Source organism: Fragaria vesca, linkage group LG6, assembly GCF_000184155.1.
Source record: "Fragaria vesca subsp. vesca linkage group LG6, FraVesHawaii_1.0, whole genome shotgun sequence".
NCBI lineage: Eukaryota > Viridiplantae > Streptophyta > Magnoliopsida > Rosales > Rosaceae > Fragaria > Fragaria vesca.
The window spans coordinates 27,483,651-27,502,218 of record NC_020496.1 but is presented as its reverse complement, the minus strand read 5'-3'; the positions used below and the strand labels follow the sequence as shown (position 1 = coordinate 27,502,218).

General features: G+C 38.1%; 3 protein-coding genes across 3 annotated transcripts; 2 read left to right on the top strand and 1 right to left on the bottom strand.

Moving 5' to 3' along the window:
- Positions 1-755: 755 nt before the first annotated feature.
- On the bottom strand, positions 756-4,240 carry LOC101296881 (DEAD-box ATP-dependent RNA helicase 53-like). Its single transcript, XM_004303866.1, has 8 exons — positions 3,777-4,240; positions 3,514-3,641; positions 3,018-3,429; positions 2,813-2,911; positions 2,468-2,692; positions 2,056-2,217; positions 1,223-1,696; positions 756-1,076 (listed from the first exon to the last, which is right to left on the bottom strand). Exons 1-7 carry the CDS (start codon positions 4,137-4,139, stop codon positions 1,265-1,267), a joined length of 1,821 nt encoding a protein of 606 aa, XP_004303914.1. The 5' UTR covers positions 4,140-4,240; the 3' UTR covers positions 756-1,076; positions 1,223-1,264.
- Positions 4,241-6,352: 2,112 nt separating this feature from the next.
- Positions 6,353-8,008, top strand: LOC101296588 (chlorophyll a-b binding protein 8, chloroplastic-like). Its single transcript, XM_004303865.1, has 3 exons — positions 6,353-6,577; positions 6,679-6,740; positions 7,222-8,008. Exons 1-3 carry the CDS (start codon positions 6,425-6,427, stop codon positions 7,835-7,837), a joined length of 831 nt encoding a protein of 276 aa, XP_004303913.1. The 5' UTR covers positions 6,353-6,424; the 3' UTR covers positions 7,838-8,008.
- Positions 8,009-10,557: 2,549 nt separating this feature from the next.
- LOC101296306 (transmembrane 9 superfamily member 4-like) lies at positions 10,558-13,418 on the top strand. The gene is made up of 2 exons (XM_004303864.1): positions 10,558-10,680; positions 11,003-13,418. Exon 2 carries the CDS (start codon positions 11,083-11,085, stop codon positions 13,063-13,065), a length of 1,983 nt encoding a protein of 660 aa, XP_004303912.1. The 5' UTR covers positions 10,558-10,680; positions 11,003-11,082; the 3' UTR covers positions 13,066-13,418.
- Positions 13,419-18,568: the final 5,150 nt, after the last annotated feature.

The following is an 18,568-nucleotide window of genomic DNA, read 5'->3' as shown; positions in this document are numbered from 1 at the left end:
GCTTCATCCTAAAAAAACAAGGATTAATTACAAAACACCAAGATGGAAAATGTTTTCTTTATTTTTATTTGATAACCATCAAAATGTTGTTTGAAAAAAAAAATTTTTAATTTTTGGAGTTCTTTTTTTTGAATATTTTTGCTAAAGTAAATTGTTTTATTTGTATTTGATAACCTCAAAAAATAAATTTGTTAAAGTAAATGTAAAAAATGATATATTTATTAAAATGACGTAAATGCCTTCAAAATTTAATGGTATTAGTGATCAGAGTATCAAAATGCTAACAGAATAAAATTTCGAGTATGAAAATACAAGTTTTTAATAGTTAGGTATGAAAATGAATATAACATCATAATTCGGATGGTATTTTATAATTAATCTAAAAAACAATTCCATGCGCTGCTTTAAGAGGATCGGCCACCAACATTTTCCATCCTTTACACCGTTCGGGACACTACACACAAGGCAGGATGCCCCAAAAACATCGAGTAACATAACCGAGTTTGATCGCAAAAACAATCGAGGCACTCTTTTGAGCAACGAAAGTTCGTGACGGCCGCAAGTTGGTTTAGATTTGGTGGAAAACGAAGCAAATCCGAAAGCTATGGCAGAAAGCACGAACTTAATCATCATATGTGATCTAATTTGCGTACTGCAAGTATTTGCCCCTCTATATTTTCGAAGACGTTTGCTGTGGTTAATTCTGCTATCTAACACGCAAATGAGTGATTCAAGAACTGAACATCATTTCCATTATGGAACCAAGTGTTTGGGTTATTGTATACTTCATAATAATATCTTACACAACCAAGTAAATCACTATATCTAAGACTTCAATAAAAAGACCAATGGTTTGACATAAACGAATAAGATAAATTACATGAAGAGCCCCCGTCAGATTCGTGTTCGCTACATACCAGAATTTATGAATTTACTATCAACATTAAAATATCAGACTTCTACTTCAGTAATTAAAAACTTGTAGAAGCCTGTGCACCACCATGCCTCTCATATGGAAAGAATTGCTCTAAAGCTAATCTTTGTTCTTCCTATGTCGTCCCATAGCTTCTTCTTACCTGATGATCAAGACAATTGTGTAAGAACTTCATAAGTAAAAACCAATCATAGTGGCATGTTTCATCTAAAAGAACATAAAGATCCACAAGGCAAAATAAAGATAAAGAACAAAAAGAGAAAAACTAATCAAAATTTTCATATTTACCATTCAATCAAATCAGAAGGCTCTTCTTGTCCCAGCATTTAATCAGAAATCAGAACCACCAAACCCTCCTTTGTTATTTCCAAAGCTTCCAAAGCGGCTAGAATTATTGTCACCAAAGCCACTCTGGCGATCTCCTCCGAAGCTCTTAGAACCACTTGAACGACCGCTTGAACGATCGGAACCACCAAACCCTCCGAAACCACTTGAACGATCAGAACCACCAAACCCTCCGAAACCACTTGAACGGTCAGAACCACCAAACCCTCCAAAACCACTTGAACGGTCGGAACCACCAAACCCTCCAGAACTACCAAAACCACCAGATCCGGATCGGCCAAAACTTGAATTACCAAAGTTTCCACCTCGGCTTGCCGGTCGACCATATCCAGGTCCCCCAGAACCACCAAAACGACCACTGTTACCTCTGTCAGAGAACATGCTTGCAATGCTACTATCAACAGCAATCCGGGGAAGCTGATTAACAGAAAATAACAATTAGTCTAGATTACTACATATGTAAACAAAGTGCCCGACAATTGACAAGAAAATAACTCCCAATCAGTGAGTTGTCTAAGCACGCTTGAACTCAAACTAAGCAGCACATAGGCAGATTGCCTGCTCATTGCACTAAACTCTTGAATATAATTGATGGTTTAAGTGCATTAACAAATATTACCGAAGAAAATTTAAATAGGGTATAACATACTGATGTCAACAACTTATCGTGCCACTTTTTAACCTATTGGCTTGCCCAAAAACACTTGATATCCAAGTCATGCTTTGTTATACTCAGGTCGTAAACTGTGAGTAATGTAAAGAAAATTGATCTTTACCTCTATAAATTTACATCCTACATCGCGTTGAATTATTTGGACGTTCCTGGCTTGGTCTTGTGAGTAAATCAGAATAGCACTTCCTTTCTTCCCAGCACGACCTGTTCGGCCTGACCGATGAACAAATATTTCTGAATTGTTTGGAAGCTCATAGTGTATCACCTAAGCACACAAGTACAAGGAAAAATTGGAGTCAGTAGGAAGTCTTTGTCCCTGATTTAATCCCAAAACAATATCACAACAATAACCATATATGGACCTAAGTTGGAAGCATTCAACACTTTAATCACATCATTAACAATAAAACAGAGGAAATGGACATTGTTCATACACGCAGATTAGTCAAGGAACAAGTTGACTATCTAATAACATTACACTCAACAAAATGAAAACAGTTAAAAGAAAAGCTCACCAGATCAACATTGGGTACATCAAGCCCACGAGCGGCAACATCAGTGGCAACTAAAACATTGAAACGCCCTTCTCGAAAACCTGATAGTGCCCTTTCCCTGTGCTGTTGTGAAATATCCCCATGCAAAGCCTCACATTTATGGCTTCTTGACAGGGCATATGCCAAATTATCAGCATCACGTTTTCTCCCAACAAAAATAATGCACTTCCCTCCTTTTGCATGTTCCTAATAATCACACATCTTATGGTGAGTATCAACCACATGTTGAAAAGGCAAGACCAAGATTCTTAAACAACTCAAGGTTTACAAGGCAAAAACCAAAACAAGAAAATTATATATACTTACTGTTATAAGAGGTCCAAGGATCGATCCTTTTCCATATGAGTCTGCAGCAATAGAATACAGGGTAATTCCATCTGCTAATTTCTGATCATTGTCCCCAACCTAAAGCACATGCAAACCTGTTAACTTTCTTGCACCTAATCAAACAAAGATGTTTCCTACTAATGTTGGCTGAAGTAGAACAGAGCAAATAAAAATGTACACTTACAAGATCAATAACTGCTGGATTATTTAGGTACTTCTGAGTAAGACTTCTAATGAAAGGCGGCATTGTTGCAGAGAACAACAAGGTTTGACGTTGCTTTGGTACGCTCCTCAAGATTTGCTCGACTGCCTCCTGAAATCCCACTTTAAGCATCTCATCGGCTTCGTCAAGAACAATGAACTGAACTTCAGATAAATTCAAAGCACCCCTATCAATCAGATCAATAATTCGCCCAGGTGTGCCCACAGCCACATCAGTACCATAGCCAAGCTGCCCGATCTGACTCCCAATGGGCGTACCACCATACAAACAAATAGTATCCAAGCCAGGAGCTGCCTCTTGGAACTCCTTGTCAACCTGCTTCGCAAGCTCTCTCGTCGGCGCCATAACCAAAGCCAAAGGATTCCTCCCACGCCTGTATAACAAAACAAAGTTAAAAACCCAATTACAAAAATCTACTACTAATCTAACAAATGAGCCTCTCATCAAAGAAACTAACCCATGTTTGGCATTGTATCGAATGATCTTATCCAATATCGGAATCCCAAACGCAAGAGTCTTCCCGGTTCCGGTTCTAGCACGACCAATCATATCACGTCCTTGCATTGCAGGCTCCAACACAGCTTTCTACACAACACAAAAATCCCCAATACAAAAATCAACAAACCCGAAAAAAGTTTCGAAATTTAAACACTTTCTTACTTCCTAATCATTCTCTCATAAACACAATAGCACATAAAATTGGGTAAATGGTAAAAGTACCTGAATGGGGAAAAGCTTAGTGATCCCCTTCTTGGCCAAAGCAGACACAATCTCCTTATCAATCCCTAGCCTCGAAATCTCGAGCCCCTCGTCGCCGCTCGGTTTAGACGACACGTCGTAGTCATCCTCCAAAGCCACCTGGGAGCCGAACATAGTCGTCGGCGATGCCCGGAAGCTCAACGGCCCAGGTTTCGCATGAAAGTCCCGAACTTGGAACCATGAGAGCTTAGCCTCGCCGGCGCCGAGATCGCCATTCGCCGGGAGGGAAGGAAATGAGAGGCGGTTGATCAGTAGGGTTTCGATGGCGGCGACGGCGCGCGTGGCGGCGATTGTGGGTGACCGCCGGAGAATTACGCTCATCATTTTGGTGGGTTTAGGGTTTGAGGGAGTGGGATGGGTAAACCCAGAAAGAGAGAGAGGTTTCGGGTTTAGGGTTTAAGAGAGGCGGAAAGGAAGAGAGTGACAAAAATCTCAGAGAAGGGTTTAAGGGCTTTATGGAACGAAAGTGACAGATATTTACAGGTTATGATCCGCTGTGGTCGATCCTAGTAGGGACTCATGAAGTTTGTTTTCTTTTCTCATACGTTGGGTCTTGAAATTTGGGTTGGGCTACATTTGTTGGGCTTTGATATTTCTGATTACCAGATTTGAGGAAATGATTTTTTTTTTTATCAAATACACAATTAATATGATACAATATTGTGGGTAAGTCAAACTCACAACCTCTCACTTACAAATAATAGAAATTTATGTCACTACACCAAACGGTACAAGACATGAGGAAATGAACTTGGAGAGTTTTTTTTCTTGAATAAAAACTTGGAGGGTTAGAGGGGTACAAAGGTTACATTATATTTTTCAAACTCGTATGACCAACGCTTGCTTTGCTCCTCGGAAGCTTTTGAAATGCTACATAGATGAAAGTTCTGTTTTTTGTTTTTTGGGTAGTGCTACAGTTTTGTTTAAACCAAAGCCTTAGCACTTCATTAGTTACTCCGTTTTAAGGCTCTCAATATATCACTTCTCTCAAAGGGAAATCTAAATAAATTACTCAAGAGGAATTTGGACTAAAGATGTTAGTTATGAGACTTATAACTTAAGCAATTGATTGAGCATAATTCAAATGTTACCAGTTTGTATAAGGAATGCAATATATAATAATATATGGATAATATATAGTTTACATATTGAATAAGGAATCCATAATATATTCTTGTATGATCTCATATCTATTGTAAATCTTATGGAGTACAACTAGGTTTCTTTGATGGGCAAGGACTAGTTTGATCCTATAAATACATGAGCATAGGTCTAGCTATGTTCTCATCTCAAGAAGCCTACATCACCTATCACCTCTATTTAAATTCAGTTCTTCAATTTGGATCAGAGCTTCCACCAATGGAACTTGTAAGTACAAGAGCTATTTTTGTAAGAAGCAGGTGCACATGAAGAAAGATTACAGTGGTTTCAAGACTTGGATGATTAAGAAGGGTAATTGCAACCACTGCAATCCTTCCTCATGGTGTCTATGCTTTTTGCAAAAGTAGCACTTATACTTAAAAGATTATATTGGTGGAAGCTCTGATACCAATTGAAAGACTGAATATATTCAAAATAGACTGAAGCATCGTCTTTTGTACGTTCTTTGTTACAATTGCTCCTTGAATGTATAGATGTTGTAGGCTTCTTGTAATTATTAGAATAAATAAATTCAGTTTACCCCCTTGTGGTTTAAGGGTGACTTCATGTTAGCCCCTATACTTTTAATTTCATCAGTTTACTCCTGAACTTTTCAAATTCTCATATTCTGTTTGAATTGCCCGTTAATTATATATACGGGCCTCACAGTTAAAATTAAAATTATCAGCAATTAACGTCTGATTTGGACAGAAGATAATTAACGTCTGATTTGGACAGAAGATAAGACATTGGTCGCGGTTGAGGAAAATTCAAAAGTTTGAGGGGTAAACTGATGAAATTGAAAATATAGAGATTAACAAGAAGTTACTCTTAAACCTCATAGGGGTAAACTAAATTTAATTCTTATTAGAAGATGGACCTATGCACATGTCTTTATGGGATTCAACTATGAATACAGTAGTGTAAGGGCAAGTGCATTTATACTATATATAAACATACAGTAGTGTAATTGCATTTATCAATTGAAGATTATTAGGGTATGTAACCTAGCTAGCTGATAGTTCTAGGGTACGTACAAGGCACTTAACCTCCAAGTCATAAAGATATGACATCAAATTGCTCTGGAGCTGCGAAGTGCTTGTGTTTTAACTTTATCACATATTTCGAATGTAGAATCCACTCAAAATTTGTTTCCTAAAAATCAGTATCCATTGGAAATTCTGCAATATCCCTTATCCAGGTCAAGCACTCCACGTGGACATCCATTGTTGGACAGTGAGATCCTAACCTAATCTGGAACCTGGGGCAGCTCCAATGTCCACCAGGAGTTCACTCCCAACAGTGCCCACAAATCTTGGTGCTCTCTGCCCCACTCTTTCTGTCCTCACCCTCGATTATTTACATTACATGTACGAGTTTCTGGTTCATAAGCTCTCAGACTTTGATACTGAGAAAACTTATTCGAGATTCACAGAAGAAGAAAGAGTAGAGAGCTCTAGAGAGAAAGAATGGCAGCACAAGCCCTGGTGTCGTCGTCGTCGTTAACCGCCTCGAAAGAGGTTGCGAGGAACTTGCTAGGAGGAAGATCAGCTCAGTCTCCATTTGGGGTGAGGAAATCAGCTTCCTTTGTTGTAAAGGCAGCCACTACTCCCCCTGTTAAGGTACTTATATATGCTTTGGCTTTAAGCTTAATCATGTATATGGTGAGGTTATTGAGGAAGAACTAAGCACTGAATGGTGTGTTGGGTTCTGAATATTTCAGCAAGGAGCAGACAGGCAGTTGTGGTTTGCATCAAAGCAGAGTCTTTCTTACTTGGATGGCAGGTAATTTACTATTATGTGCTGCTTTTCTATTCCATGTTGCTGCTGAAGAAACCCTAAACAAAGATGATAATTTACTTTCCCATTGCTAAGAAGTAAGAATCGTGTGCCTATGAGCATCTACTAGAAGTAAAACTGTAAAAAGCATAAATTTTAGTCTCAAGTGCTTCACAACTTGCATATCATTAATTTGATTGTGTTGTTGCTAATGTATGTGATTGTGAATTCGTAGTGATGAAATTTCCTCTATAACATTTCACTAGTGTGAATTCATAACATTTCACTAGTGTCAATTCTTTTTTTTTTTTTTTTTTTATTCAAATACATAATTAATGTGTTATAATATTGTGAGTCAAACTCACGACCTCTCATTTACAATAAGAGACTTATGTCATTAGACCAAATAGTATTGGACACTGTTATCAATTCTTAACATTTCACTATTGTGAATTTACTTTTGGCTGATAATTATGTGTAATTGCAGCCTTCCAGGTGACTTTGGATTCGACCCATTGGGCCTCTCAGACCCAGAAGGCACCGGAGGGTTTATCGAACCAAGATGGTTAGCCTATGGTGAGATCATCAATGGACGTTTTGCCATGTTGGGTGCAGCCGGTGCCATTGCACCTGAGATTTTTGGGAAGCTCGGACTTATTCCACCTGAAACAGCTCTCCCTTGGTTCCAAACCGGTGTGATTCCCCCGGCCGGAACCTATAACTACTGGGCTGACAATTACACCCTATTCGTTTTGGAGATGGCCCTAATGGGCTTTGCCGAGCACCGACGTTTCCAGGATTGGTACAACCCCGGATCCATGAGCAAGCAATACTTCTTGGGCTTTGAGAAGTACTTGGGAGGATCCGGAAACCCAGCCTACCCTGGTGGGCCGTTATTTAACCCGTTGGGTTTTGGAAAGGATGAGAAGTCAATGAACGAGTTGAAGCTCAAGGAAGTGAAAAATGGGAGATTGGCTATGTTAGCCATATTGGGCTACTTTATCCAAGCCCTTGTGACTGGAGTTGGGCCATACCAAAACCTGTTGGACCATTTGGCTGACCCAGTGAACAACAACATCTTGACCAGCCTAAAGTTCCACTAATGAACAGAGTTGTACAACATTTTAGTGCTGCCCCTTTGTTGTTTGGAAATATTGAAATCTCTCTTCTCGAAATGTTCTTCTGTAAGATTATGTGAGAAACTTTGATGTTATATTATGTGAATCTGTAAGAAATGACTTATTCAAATAGTTAATTTAAGATTTTAGTTAAACAACACCTTTAAGAATCTTTAGTTTACCACTACTCAAAACCCAATCGCCTACTCTGTTTGAGAATTTCTGTATCATCATGCAAATGCCATAACCTCAATCTCTTAATAAAACTCATTCCTAACAACTAAAAGCACATCATATAATAATAATTAAGCCAAAACACATTAGCACATAATTATATGCTCATGGTGAAATATCCAATCCATTACCATGCCTACATATAAGTTCATTACTTTGATGGGAGCCCTTCTAATGAGGACTCTTAAGTTAAGGACTTTTCGGTTTATAGTTTAAAAAACTCATTTTTCGATCACATTTTGACATCTTATCCGTTCAGTTTTTAAGTTTATATGAGTAGATCATTTCTATAAATTTTTAGCCAAATTGGTGTTCGTTAAGACAAACTAGATCAAATTAATGGACAAACCAAATCTGTCAAATATGAACAGTTCAAGTTCATAATTGATAAATCACACTTATGAATGTCTTAACAATTTTCAATATAGCTGAAAATTTAAACAAATGATCTACTCATAAATCTCTACTACTATAAAGCCAGGCCCTCAAAAGCTTCACCAAATTATGAACTTCCATAATTACCCTTAATGAATCAACTAACACAAATAAAAAATAAGGGTTGTTATAGTAAAAACAAAATCAAAATCAAAACAAATTAAATAAATAAATAATCATACAAACTACCGATTAGTATAACGAATAACTGTATAATACGGTAAACTTAATTAACTGCTCACACTTATGTTTAGTTGATCGTGATTATGATTCTGTGTAAATATGCACGGGTAAAGGCTAGCTAAGGCTAGTGAGTCCTCCTCTCCTTGGATCGAAATAACAATCAAATCGAAGGAGACGGCTAACCCTAAACGAAGCCAGCCATGACGGATGTCCCATCCGCACCGATCCCTTCCTCACACAAGATGCAGCCAGATCCACCAACGGTCGAGGACCCAGCCAAGAAGTCGAAGCCGAATATCACCGATGAGATGCGACAACATGCATTAGACCACTTATCAAAATCCATAAGAGACAAAGTACCAAATGATGTGTTAGACCGCCTGCATCTTACCCGCGAGGATCTATTGCTCTCTCAAGACGACCGGTTGGCCAAGTCTTATAAGGGTGCTTTTCAAAGTATGCTCCTGATCTGAAATTTCTTTTCATGTTGGTCATTTTATTTCGAATTAACTGCAAGTTTAGGGTCAGGCTTTTGTTTTATTTGTGTGCTTTCTGATTTTTGAGAGAATCAATACAATTATCTGCGTTGCATTTGAGTTAATGAATTGAATAATAGAAAAGTAATTAGAAAATAACATCGATCAAGTTTGCTCGTCTTGATGTGTATGATTATTCAGAGTTAGGCCTTACCTGTGTATTATTAAGTTTGTGACTTCATTGATCCACTAGAATGCTAAGGGGGCGGTTAACTTTAATCTTGTGTGTGCGTGTGTTTCTTATTAAATTCATTCGATTTGATTTGCTCCTCATTCTCTCATTTCGTTATTAAATCAACTTTTCTATGTCTTAACCTTGTTCTTTTTCGTTTTCTTTTTCTTGATGTGGGTGCTCAGAAATTGCTGAACAGGGTGGTCATCCTTGGGAGATGGATTACGATGAACCAAAATACGGTCCTGATGATAATTTACCAGAAGGACATGATTGGGCTTCTTACATCCCTGGGAGTGGAACAAAAGATTTTGTTGTTAAGATGCATTGTTGTATCTGTGGCGTGGGTCTAGATCACTGGCCTGAACACTGCCCCCAAAAAAAGGGCTAGGGTACTGGTGAGTGATGAGTTCAAGAGGAATTTCAACAGATACTGTACACTCTACGTATCCCTCCATGATCTTTGTTATCTTATGATCTACCAAGTCTGACATTCGGAACTTAGATATTATCTTGTGTTATTGTGAACTGCTCCATCTAATGTAATATGCATCGTATCATCTTGTTTAATGATTTGTCTTTCTGATCGACTTTACCTGGAGTATGTTTGAAACTAGCATATTTTCGTTTGATATTACATACAATGTGACACTATACCAGGACTAGAACTTGCAGGTGGTTTGCTGTGCTTGTATCTATAAATTGAACGATCAAAATGTGTATATAAGATCGAAAGGTGGGATAAGCCGAAAAGTTCTTAACAAGTCCTCAACTTAAAAGTCCTCGTTAAAAAGGTTTCCTTACTTTAATAGTAAGACTAATCCTAACTCTAACCACCACAGCCGCATCATCACTTAAATCCTATCAAATCATAATCACACACTAATCTCACATCTCAAACTCTCAATCACTCCATCTCATTCACACAAAAATTATTATTATTATGTTTTCGAAAAAAAATTATTAAAAAGGTCAAAGAAAAAATTAATTAAAAAATAAAATAAAAAAAGAGAGAGAAAAAAAATAAATAAAAAACACAGACATAACAGTCCAAGATCCAATATCATGAGCTGGGGCCCAACCCAAGATCGGGGAATCAATTCATTTTGCGTGAACAAAAACCAGTCCCATCCTCATTTCCACCATTTCACTTTCTTTCCAAAGAAAGCAACAAGAGTCGGTTCCTTCATCTCTGCTAAGCCAAAACCAGAAGGCTTCGTTTCCAAGCCAACCCTCCACCTCCGCTTCACCTTCTCCGATCTACTCCGGTTCGTTCTTCCTCTATCTTATACGACTAATACTTAATATTCTCATGCATGAGTTAGTTTCGATTCTCGTAGATCTGGATTTGAAACTGAAATCGAATTTGAAATTGAAATTCTTGGATCTGTGCATGTGTTAGGTTTTTGTTTTTGTTTTGGATCTTGTTGAGCATGTGAATGTTGATTACTGGATCTGTGTGTAGTTGAGGAGTAGGATTGTAAACCCTAATTAGCTTCGTGTTCTAATTCGCTTAAAGAAATCATCTTTAGCTCAAATTGCTGTTCTTTCTAGGCTGATGTCAGCTTCTTTGGATTTTTTTTGATGTAGATATATTGTTGGATGCGTCTTTTTTAAGAGAGTAGCTTAGATACCACTTGGTGGGGGTGTTCTTTTTCGTTTCGATTCAGATGGCTGTGTCGAAATCAAGAACGCTGCCCGAGTTTCTATGGGCATTGCTGGTTTTGGTTATGTTCGCGCATGTCTGCAACGGGTTCTATCTCCCTGGGAGCTACATGCATACGTATTCGAAAGGGCAAGAGATATTTACCAAGGTTAATTCCTTGACTTCTATTGAGACTGAGCTTCCGTTCAGTTACTACAGTCTGCCGTACTGCAAACCCCAAGGAGGTATCAAGAAGATGGCGGAGAATCTCGGGGAGCTTCTGATGGGAGATGAGATCGAGAGCTCTCCTTACCGCTTCAGGATGAATATGAACGAGACTGTTTACTTGTGTACTACAAACCCTTTGAAGGAGCATGAGGTGAAGCTGTTGAAGCAGAGGACCAGGGATATGTATCAGGTCAATATGATCCTTGATAATTTGCCCGCCATGAGATATGCTTATCAAAATCGGGCGACGATCCAGTGGACTGGGTATCCTGTTGGGTTCACACCAGATGGAAGTAAAGATGATTACATCATCAACCACCTCAAGTTCAGGGTTTTGATTCATGAGTATGAAGGGAGTGGTGTGCAGATAATTGGTACTGGGGAAGAAGGCATGGGTGTCATTTCAGAAGCAGATAAGAAGAAAGCATCTGGCTATGAGATTGTTGGCTTTGAGGTTTACCCTTGTAGCGTTAAATACGACGCTGATACCATGAGTAAAAATGAGATGTATAAGTCTATCGCACCGGTGAATTGTCCCAAAGATGCGTCCGAGTCTCAAATCATAAGGGAACAAGAGAGAGTGTCATTCACTTATGAGGTTGAATTTGTGAAAAGTGATATAAGATGGCCATCAAGATGGGATGCTTATTTGAAGATGGAGGGTGCCCGTGTGCACTGGTTCTCTATCCTCAATTCATTGATGGTGATATTCTTCCTTGCCGGTATCGTTTTTGTCATATTCCTAAGGACTGTGAGGAGGGATTTAACAAGATATGAAGAACTGGACAAAGAAGCGCAAGCTCAGATGAATGAGGAGCTTTCTGGGTGGAAGCTTGTTGTGGGAGATGTGTTCAGAGAGCCAGATCACTCAAAGCTTCTTTGTGTGATGGTCGGTGACGGGGTTCAGATTACAGGGATGTCAGTTGTCACTATCATCTTTGCAGCATTTGGCTTTATGTCACCTGCTTCACGAGGAATGTTACTGACAGGCATGATCATTCTATATCTTTTCCTTGGTATTATTGCTGGTTATGTTGCTGTCCGAATGTGGAGAACCATAAAGGGAACTTCAGAAGGGTGGAGATCCGTTTCCTGGTTTGTTGCATGCTTCTTTCCTGGAATCGTATTTGTTATTCTTACAATTCTGAATTTCATCCTATGGGGGAGCAATAGTACTGGCGCTATTCCTATTTCCTTGTATTTTGTACTCTTTTCCCTCTGGTTCTGCATTTCAGTGCCACTCACTCTTCTTGGAGGATTCTTAGGGACACGATCTGAGGCTATTCAATATCCTGTGAGAACCAACCAGATTCCTAGAGAAATTCCTGCACGCAAATATCCATCATGGCTTCTTGTTCTAGGTGCCGGGACACTTCCCTTTGGAACCCTGTTCATTGAACTTTTCTTCATCCTTTCCAGCATCTGGCTAGGAAGGTTCTATTACGTCTTTGGTTTCCTGCTTATAGTTCTTCTATTGCTGGTGGTTGTTTGTGCTGAAGTTTCAGTGGTTCTCACATACATGCATCTCTGTGTGGAGGATTGGCGGTGGTGGTGGAAGGCTTTCTTTGCTTCAGGGTCAGTTGCCCTTTATGTGTTCCTGTACTCCATCAACTACTTGGTATTTGATCTGCAGAGTTTGAGTGGCCCTGTGTCGGCTACCCTTTACCTCGGTTACTCGTTAATCATGGCAACTGCAATAATGTTGTCAACTGGCACCATCGGCTTTCTCATGTCTTTCTACTTTGTTCATTACCTATTTGCATCTGTCAAGATTGATTAGAAGTGTTTGCTGGTATTTTTGTTAATCATACAGTTGGAAATGAGTCTGCTATGTCGGAAGGAGTATTTTTGGTTAAGGTGATTGTATTGCGGCATATCAAGAGTCTCTCTGATGGTGCTGCATGAAGACTATATTTTCTGTATACTGCCTCATCTGTAACAAGCCCAGCAGCAGCTTCTCCTTTTACCTCATACATCCCATTTTATTTCTTACTACAATCAGTGTTGTGCTTCAATTCGGATTACGAACTTTAGTTATTCACATTGTGCTAGAAAGTTGTAATGTCATGGACCGTCAATCCCTGTATTCTCTCCAATTTCATATCTGAAATGAAAGTAAAAACTTGATAATCAAAATTGTGCTCATTACTTTTATCTTTTGTCCTATATGGTTCTCCTCTTTGGTTATTTATGTATGCCAGAGCAGGGATGCAATTTGATCGAATGTCTGATGAAATTGCTGGCGACAGAGGTAGATTATCACAATTTTACCCGAACGAGAAAAGAAATCTGACACTGAATTAGCAAACAACGATAGGTGGGTTTGATAAAATTTAGGTTCAAGACTTGCCACTTCCCATTTCAGAAGTATCCAAAATCAAATAAGCTTCTGCAGGGTCATCAACCAAACTCTCATCCTCTCTATTCACATCTATCTTGAAAGTTAGGAGATGTTGCACAGATGAATTTCTTGAATGCTCATCTGAGATCAGGTGGTCTCCGGTTGCAAAATGGGCTTCACTCGGAGGTTGAGAACTAGCGATTTGGTTTTCAAAACTAAGCTGCATAGTCTGAGTCATATGATATGCAGGGTTTAGATGTAGATCCTTTTGATGTGGTTTTGAACCCATAATTTCTACACCAGCAGCATTTTGTTCAAACACACCTGCATAGTCTGCAGCACAGCCACCAAGAAATTGATGAGCAAGCTTTTCACATGCATTCTCAACTGCACGACTTAAATATCTGCTTTGAGCTTCTTGACGCAGTTGCAAATGCTTCTGAACCTGCAAAATCATCAGCAAATTGAAAGCTAGCCAATAAAAATTTGGTTCTGTACAAATTTCAATTCTCATCAACAAATGTTTCTAATGAATGACTACTAAAAACTTGCCTCATTTCGCAGACGAAGTTTCTCTTGAGCTTCCTTCCGGCGTTCCAGTTCCTGACTCAGTTCATTAATCCTGTATGTCAAATAGTCGTCAGCTGAGAGAATGCAAATGAAAATGTAAATAAAAACATTTAGAGATAAAATTAACTAAGGGACAACTGATCATACTCATTCTCATGGGGTAGCAGCAAGCTCAAGGAAGGAGTACTAGTAACAGTCTCTTGCCGTTTCAAGACCTGTGAAACTGTGTCCTCTTTCATTTAGAGGCATTGAAAAACTAGGGTTAGCTCAAACGTGAAACTTTACTCACAAGTTAGCTCAACCTTTAAATTTTGTACCGACGACATATCATTGTTCAGTTCTTGATGAGTAAGATCATACCTGTTCTGGAACTAGACCCCTCTCTCCACTCCTTCATTCCATACTTTCCAAGTCTGTACTTCTGCAGTACATATGCACATCAAACACTTAGAACAGTGACATTATATGCACTTGCATTTTATTTTCTCTTTTGTACTAATTAAGTAACAGATCAAATTAACAGACCTGGAGGTGGCTCTTCACTTGGAAAAGCGTTAGTCCCTGAACACCCATTATGTGCATAATCGACTTTGGAGTTGCCTCTGCAAATTATGTAATGTGTGACATTAGATGACTGAAAAATAAGACACACACATACAATCATATATGAAAATAGTGATGGATGAGCTATACTGACTATGAGGGCCACCAAGCTGAGAGACAGCATCAAGAAAACTGGCATGAAGGTCAGAAGTCCACCGAAGCCGAGAATTGAGTTTATAACAAGGAGGGACGTAAGGAGGAGCTACTGGTTTAATATGAGAATCACTGTGATCATTTGAGCTCTCTTCCTGTTCTACTTCCTCCTCCTCTTCTTCACCCTCTGCAACACCGTGATCCATATTCGGGGCTCGGGGTCCTTGAAGTCCTTGCTCTTCTTCACAACCAAACATCCCTGTTCCCTACTGAGAGACCCAGAGAGAAGATACATAAATTTCAGAAGAAAGCAAATGAAGTGAATGAAAGTGTGAAATGCACATGAACTATATACTCAAACTACCAGGTAAAACCTGGCTGCTTTCTCTTTGTCTCTTTGTCATACAGCACTAGTTTTTGAATACGGCCAAGTGAAGAAACCGAGGTCCTCTGTATTAGCTAAACATGGAATGCGTTGTAGCTCAGAATGGAGGTTTGATTTTTTCTGTAATTTTGCGAGAGAGAAGAGAGAGAGATAGAGAGCACCAGCTAGCCAGCTTAGTTGTTCTAACTAGTGCATGAAGGGAAACGTGGAAGACTGGAAGCTTTTCTACTTGGTTTGTTGCTGGAAATTGTCTTTATCTATCTCATTCCTCCCAAGGAGTTGATATCAGACTGCACTAGAACTCTTTCCATTAATCACAGACCGTTCTTAGGTTGACCTTCAGGCAAAGAGTAGCTCAAGCTAGCTTGGTTTCAAATATTTGAAATCAGTCCCATCTCCCAACTGTGTCCTTATTTGGTACACTCATTAATGGATTCATTTCAATTTGTTGGACCCGGATAGTATTTATGAACTCTTCTATACATAGTACATCTTCAGTTCATTCTACAGTGATGGGAAAGGTACGTGAGTGGGTGACCCGTGACCCAAGTCTTCAAGTTGGAATGAATAGTTGATCTTAGAAAGGGAATTATTTGCTTGACCTTGATGAAGCTAAGCTTCCAGGGTACAATTTGTATATAGACATTTTTAAATTCACAAGAATATTCAAAATTTAGAGTATTACAATGTAACTTATATTAAACCTTCTTTCCCATTAACCACCACAAGTGGTCGAGTTGGTAAGAGCCTAGGTGTGGAACCTCCATACCCAGGTTCGAATCCCAGCCGACACTAATTGGAGTTAAATCCCAATTTATTGCGTTCTGACATGATCCCTCGGTGCAAATTAGTCTCTGGGCCTAGAAAGCCTTGAGAATACCGTCGTTGATACTCTCAAAAAAAAAAAACAACGTACGTTACAAAATTCAATGAGAAATTATTGGAGTTTATGTAGCACGTACATTATAACTAGGCACATTGTACAACAACAACAACAACAATGTTACATAATTTAATGAGAAAAAGCCTTAAATATGACACATGACAAATATCTAATAAACGAAGAATAAACAAAATTGACCAAAAGAAAAACAAATCATCTAAACATATGTGACACATGTTAAGAGTTTAAGACATACATTTTGATGACAATTAGAACTCAACGGGCCAATGGACTACTTCTTTGGCACATGATACGTACATAGTATGTTAAACAACGACAAGCGTATGTGACCCGTGGATCATTAACGAGTATGTAATCATAAAATGCCTCGGTATAATTGGGTATGACACTCACTTATATGTTATATTTTATTTATCACTTTTCTGATGTGGGATATCTCCTCCAACACATCCCTCACATGCAACCTAATTTTTTTGGTCTGCACGTGAATCATGATTTTATGTCACTTTTTCTAATGTTAGATCTTATGCGCCCTCACGTGCAACATAATTTTTACATATACACGTGTAACAGATCACCGATCAATCAGAAAGGATACTTGGTGACAATCCAATCAGAATTTTTCTGATGCCATTTCTAAATTGTTTATGCATACAAATGATTTCCGTCATAAAACTTTGAGGATGACCTAATTTTATGTCGCACATAACACATACGCGAGAACAACAACAATGGTATAAAAGTCACTAAGATAAAGAATGTGTCAAACTTTTCAAAAAAAAAAAGAAAAAAAGAATGTGTCAGACCTATATATGTTGAACGTAACACATACATAAACAACAATATTGTCAGAAATGTTCGATGCGCATATTTATTGAAAAATTGCTCATTATGAGGTGCCAATATCAATCCCTTAAGGCCCTCTCCAGCTTAGAGTTGCAAAAAAAATGTTTCATCCAAGAAAATGTAACCCTATTACTCAAAATAGTAGGTTCTATATAACCAAACCGTCTCCGGCCTGCAACAAATGAGTTGTGGTTAATGCACACGGGGGCCCCACGTTTTCTTTAGCTTGAGCAACTAACTGTTTTATTTTAGAGGGAATTTTACAAATGATACCCTAATTACAAGTCATTCATCACATTGGTGTATTAACTTCAAAAACTATTAGATTAGTACCCCAATATCAAAATTCGACATACTATCAATACATGTCGTCTTTAACGGCGTTAAACTTCATCTTCTTTGGGATATTTTCGTCTCTTGTTGTTTTAGATGTACCGGGTCTGGGTTTCTTCATCTTTGGAGCAGGCAACTGCTCTCTCTCCTTCTCTCTTCCTCCCCTCACTCCTTTGTACCCCAAACAAACTTCAGTCTTACATACTTATGGGTTTTTGTTTTGGTTTAAAACTTTAGATTACCAATTTGCTTGTTAGATTTTTGTATGAAACATGGATGGTGAGGGATATAAGTTTATTGTATTGCATGGATAGTTAAAAATGTTTTATGGGTTTTTGCATGGATTGAGCCAGAGAGTTTTTAGGTTTCTGGCACGGCCATGAAGCCAGAGAAAAAAACATACAGGCATAGCCAAAAAAAAAAGAAAAAAAAAAGAGAAAACGAAAAGACGAAATTGTTCTTGAGATAGTTTGCATAATGATAGACTTGACACTGATATTGATGGAGGGTACGTTAATTGTATTGGGATTAAATGTTGAGGTACCGAACTAATAGTTTTTAAATTTGAGACATCAAAATGACGAATGACCTTTAGTTTGGGTACTATTTATAAAATTTCCTCTGTATTTTATTTTCGAAATTTAAACTCCATTTAGATAGCTTGAGCAGCCAACTGTTTTATTTCATGTTCCAAATTTGAAACTTTATTTAAAATTTTAGACTCTTAAACAATCGAATCTTTATGTTCAAATCTATCAACTGTAGATGCATTTTGACCATAAGTTTCTATAATTTAGTTTACAATCAAACCATCCATTATAAGTTGCCTATTATATAGAACTCAGTGCGAAAGAATTTATACCTCTTCTTTCATTTCTCTAGTACATTTTGTGATTTATACAAAATTTAAAGAAAAAACTATAGTTCTCTGACATAATAATTCAATCTTAATTACAAAGAAACTATATATGAAAGGGATATGCATTGTTCTATCAACTAAAACTTTTGGATCTGAAAAACAAAGTATTAAACAAAAGAGCTCAAACATACTTGATAATCTAGAAGAAGTTCCCTAGAAGAAATGAAGATTTTACTTGTTCAAGGAGATTCAGCAAAAGGAGAAAATAGGGAATGAAAAAGTCCCATCAATAAAACTAAAAAAATATATAAAAAGGGTCCCTTTTACGTTTTGCCAACAGAAAAGAAAA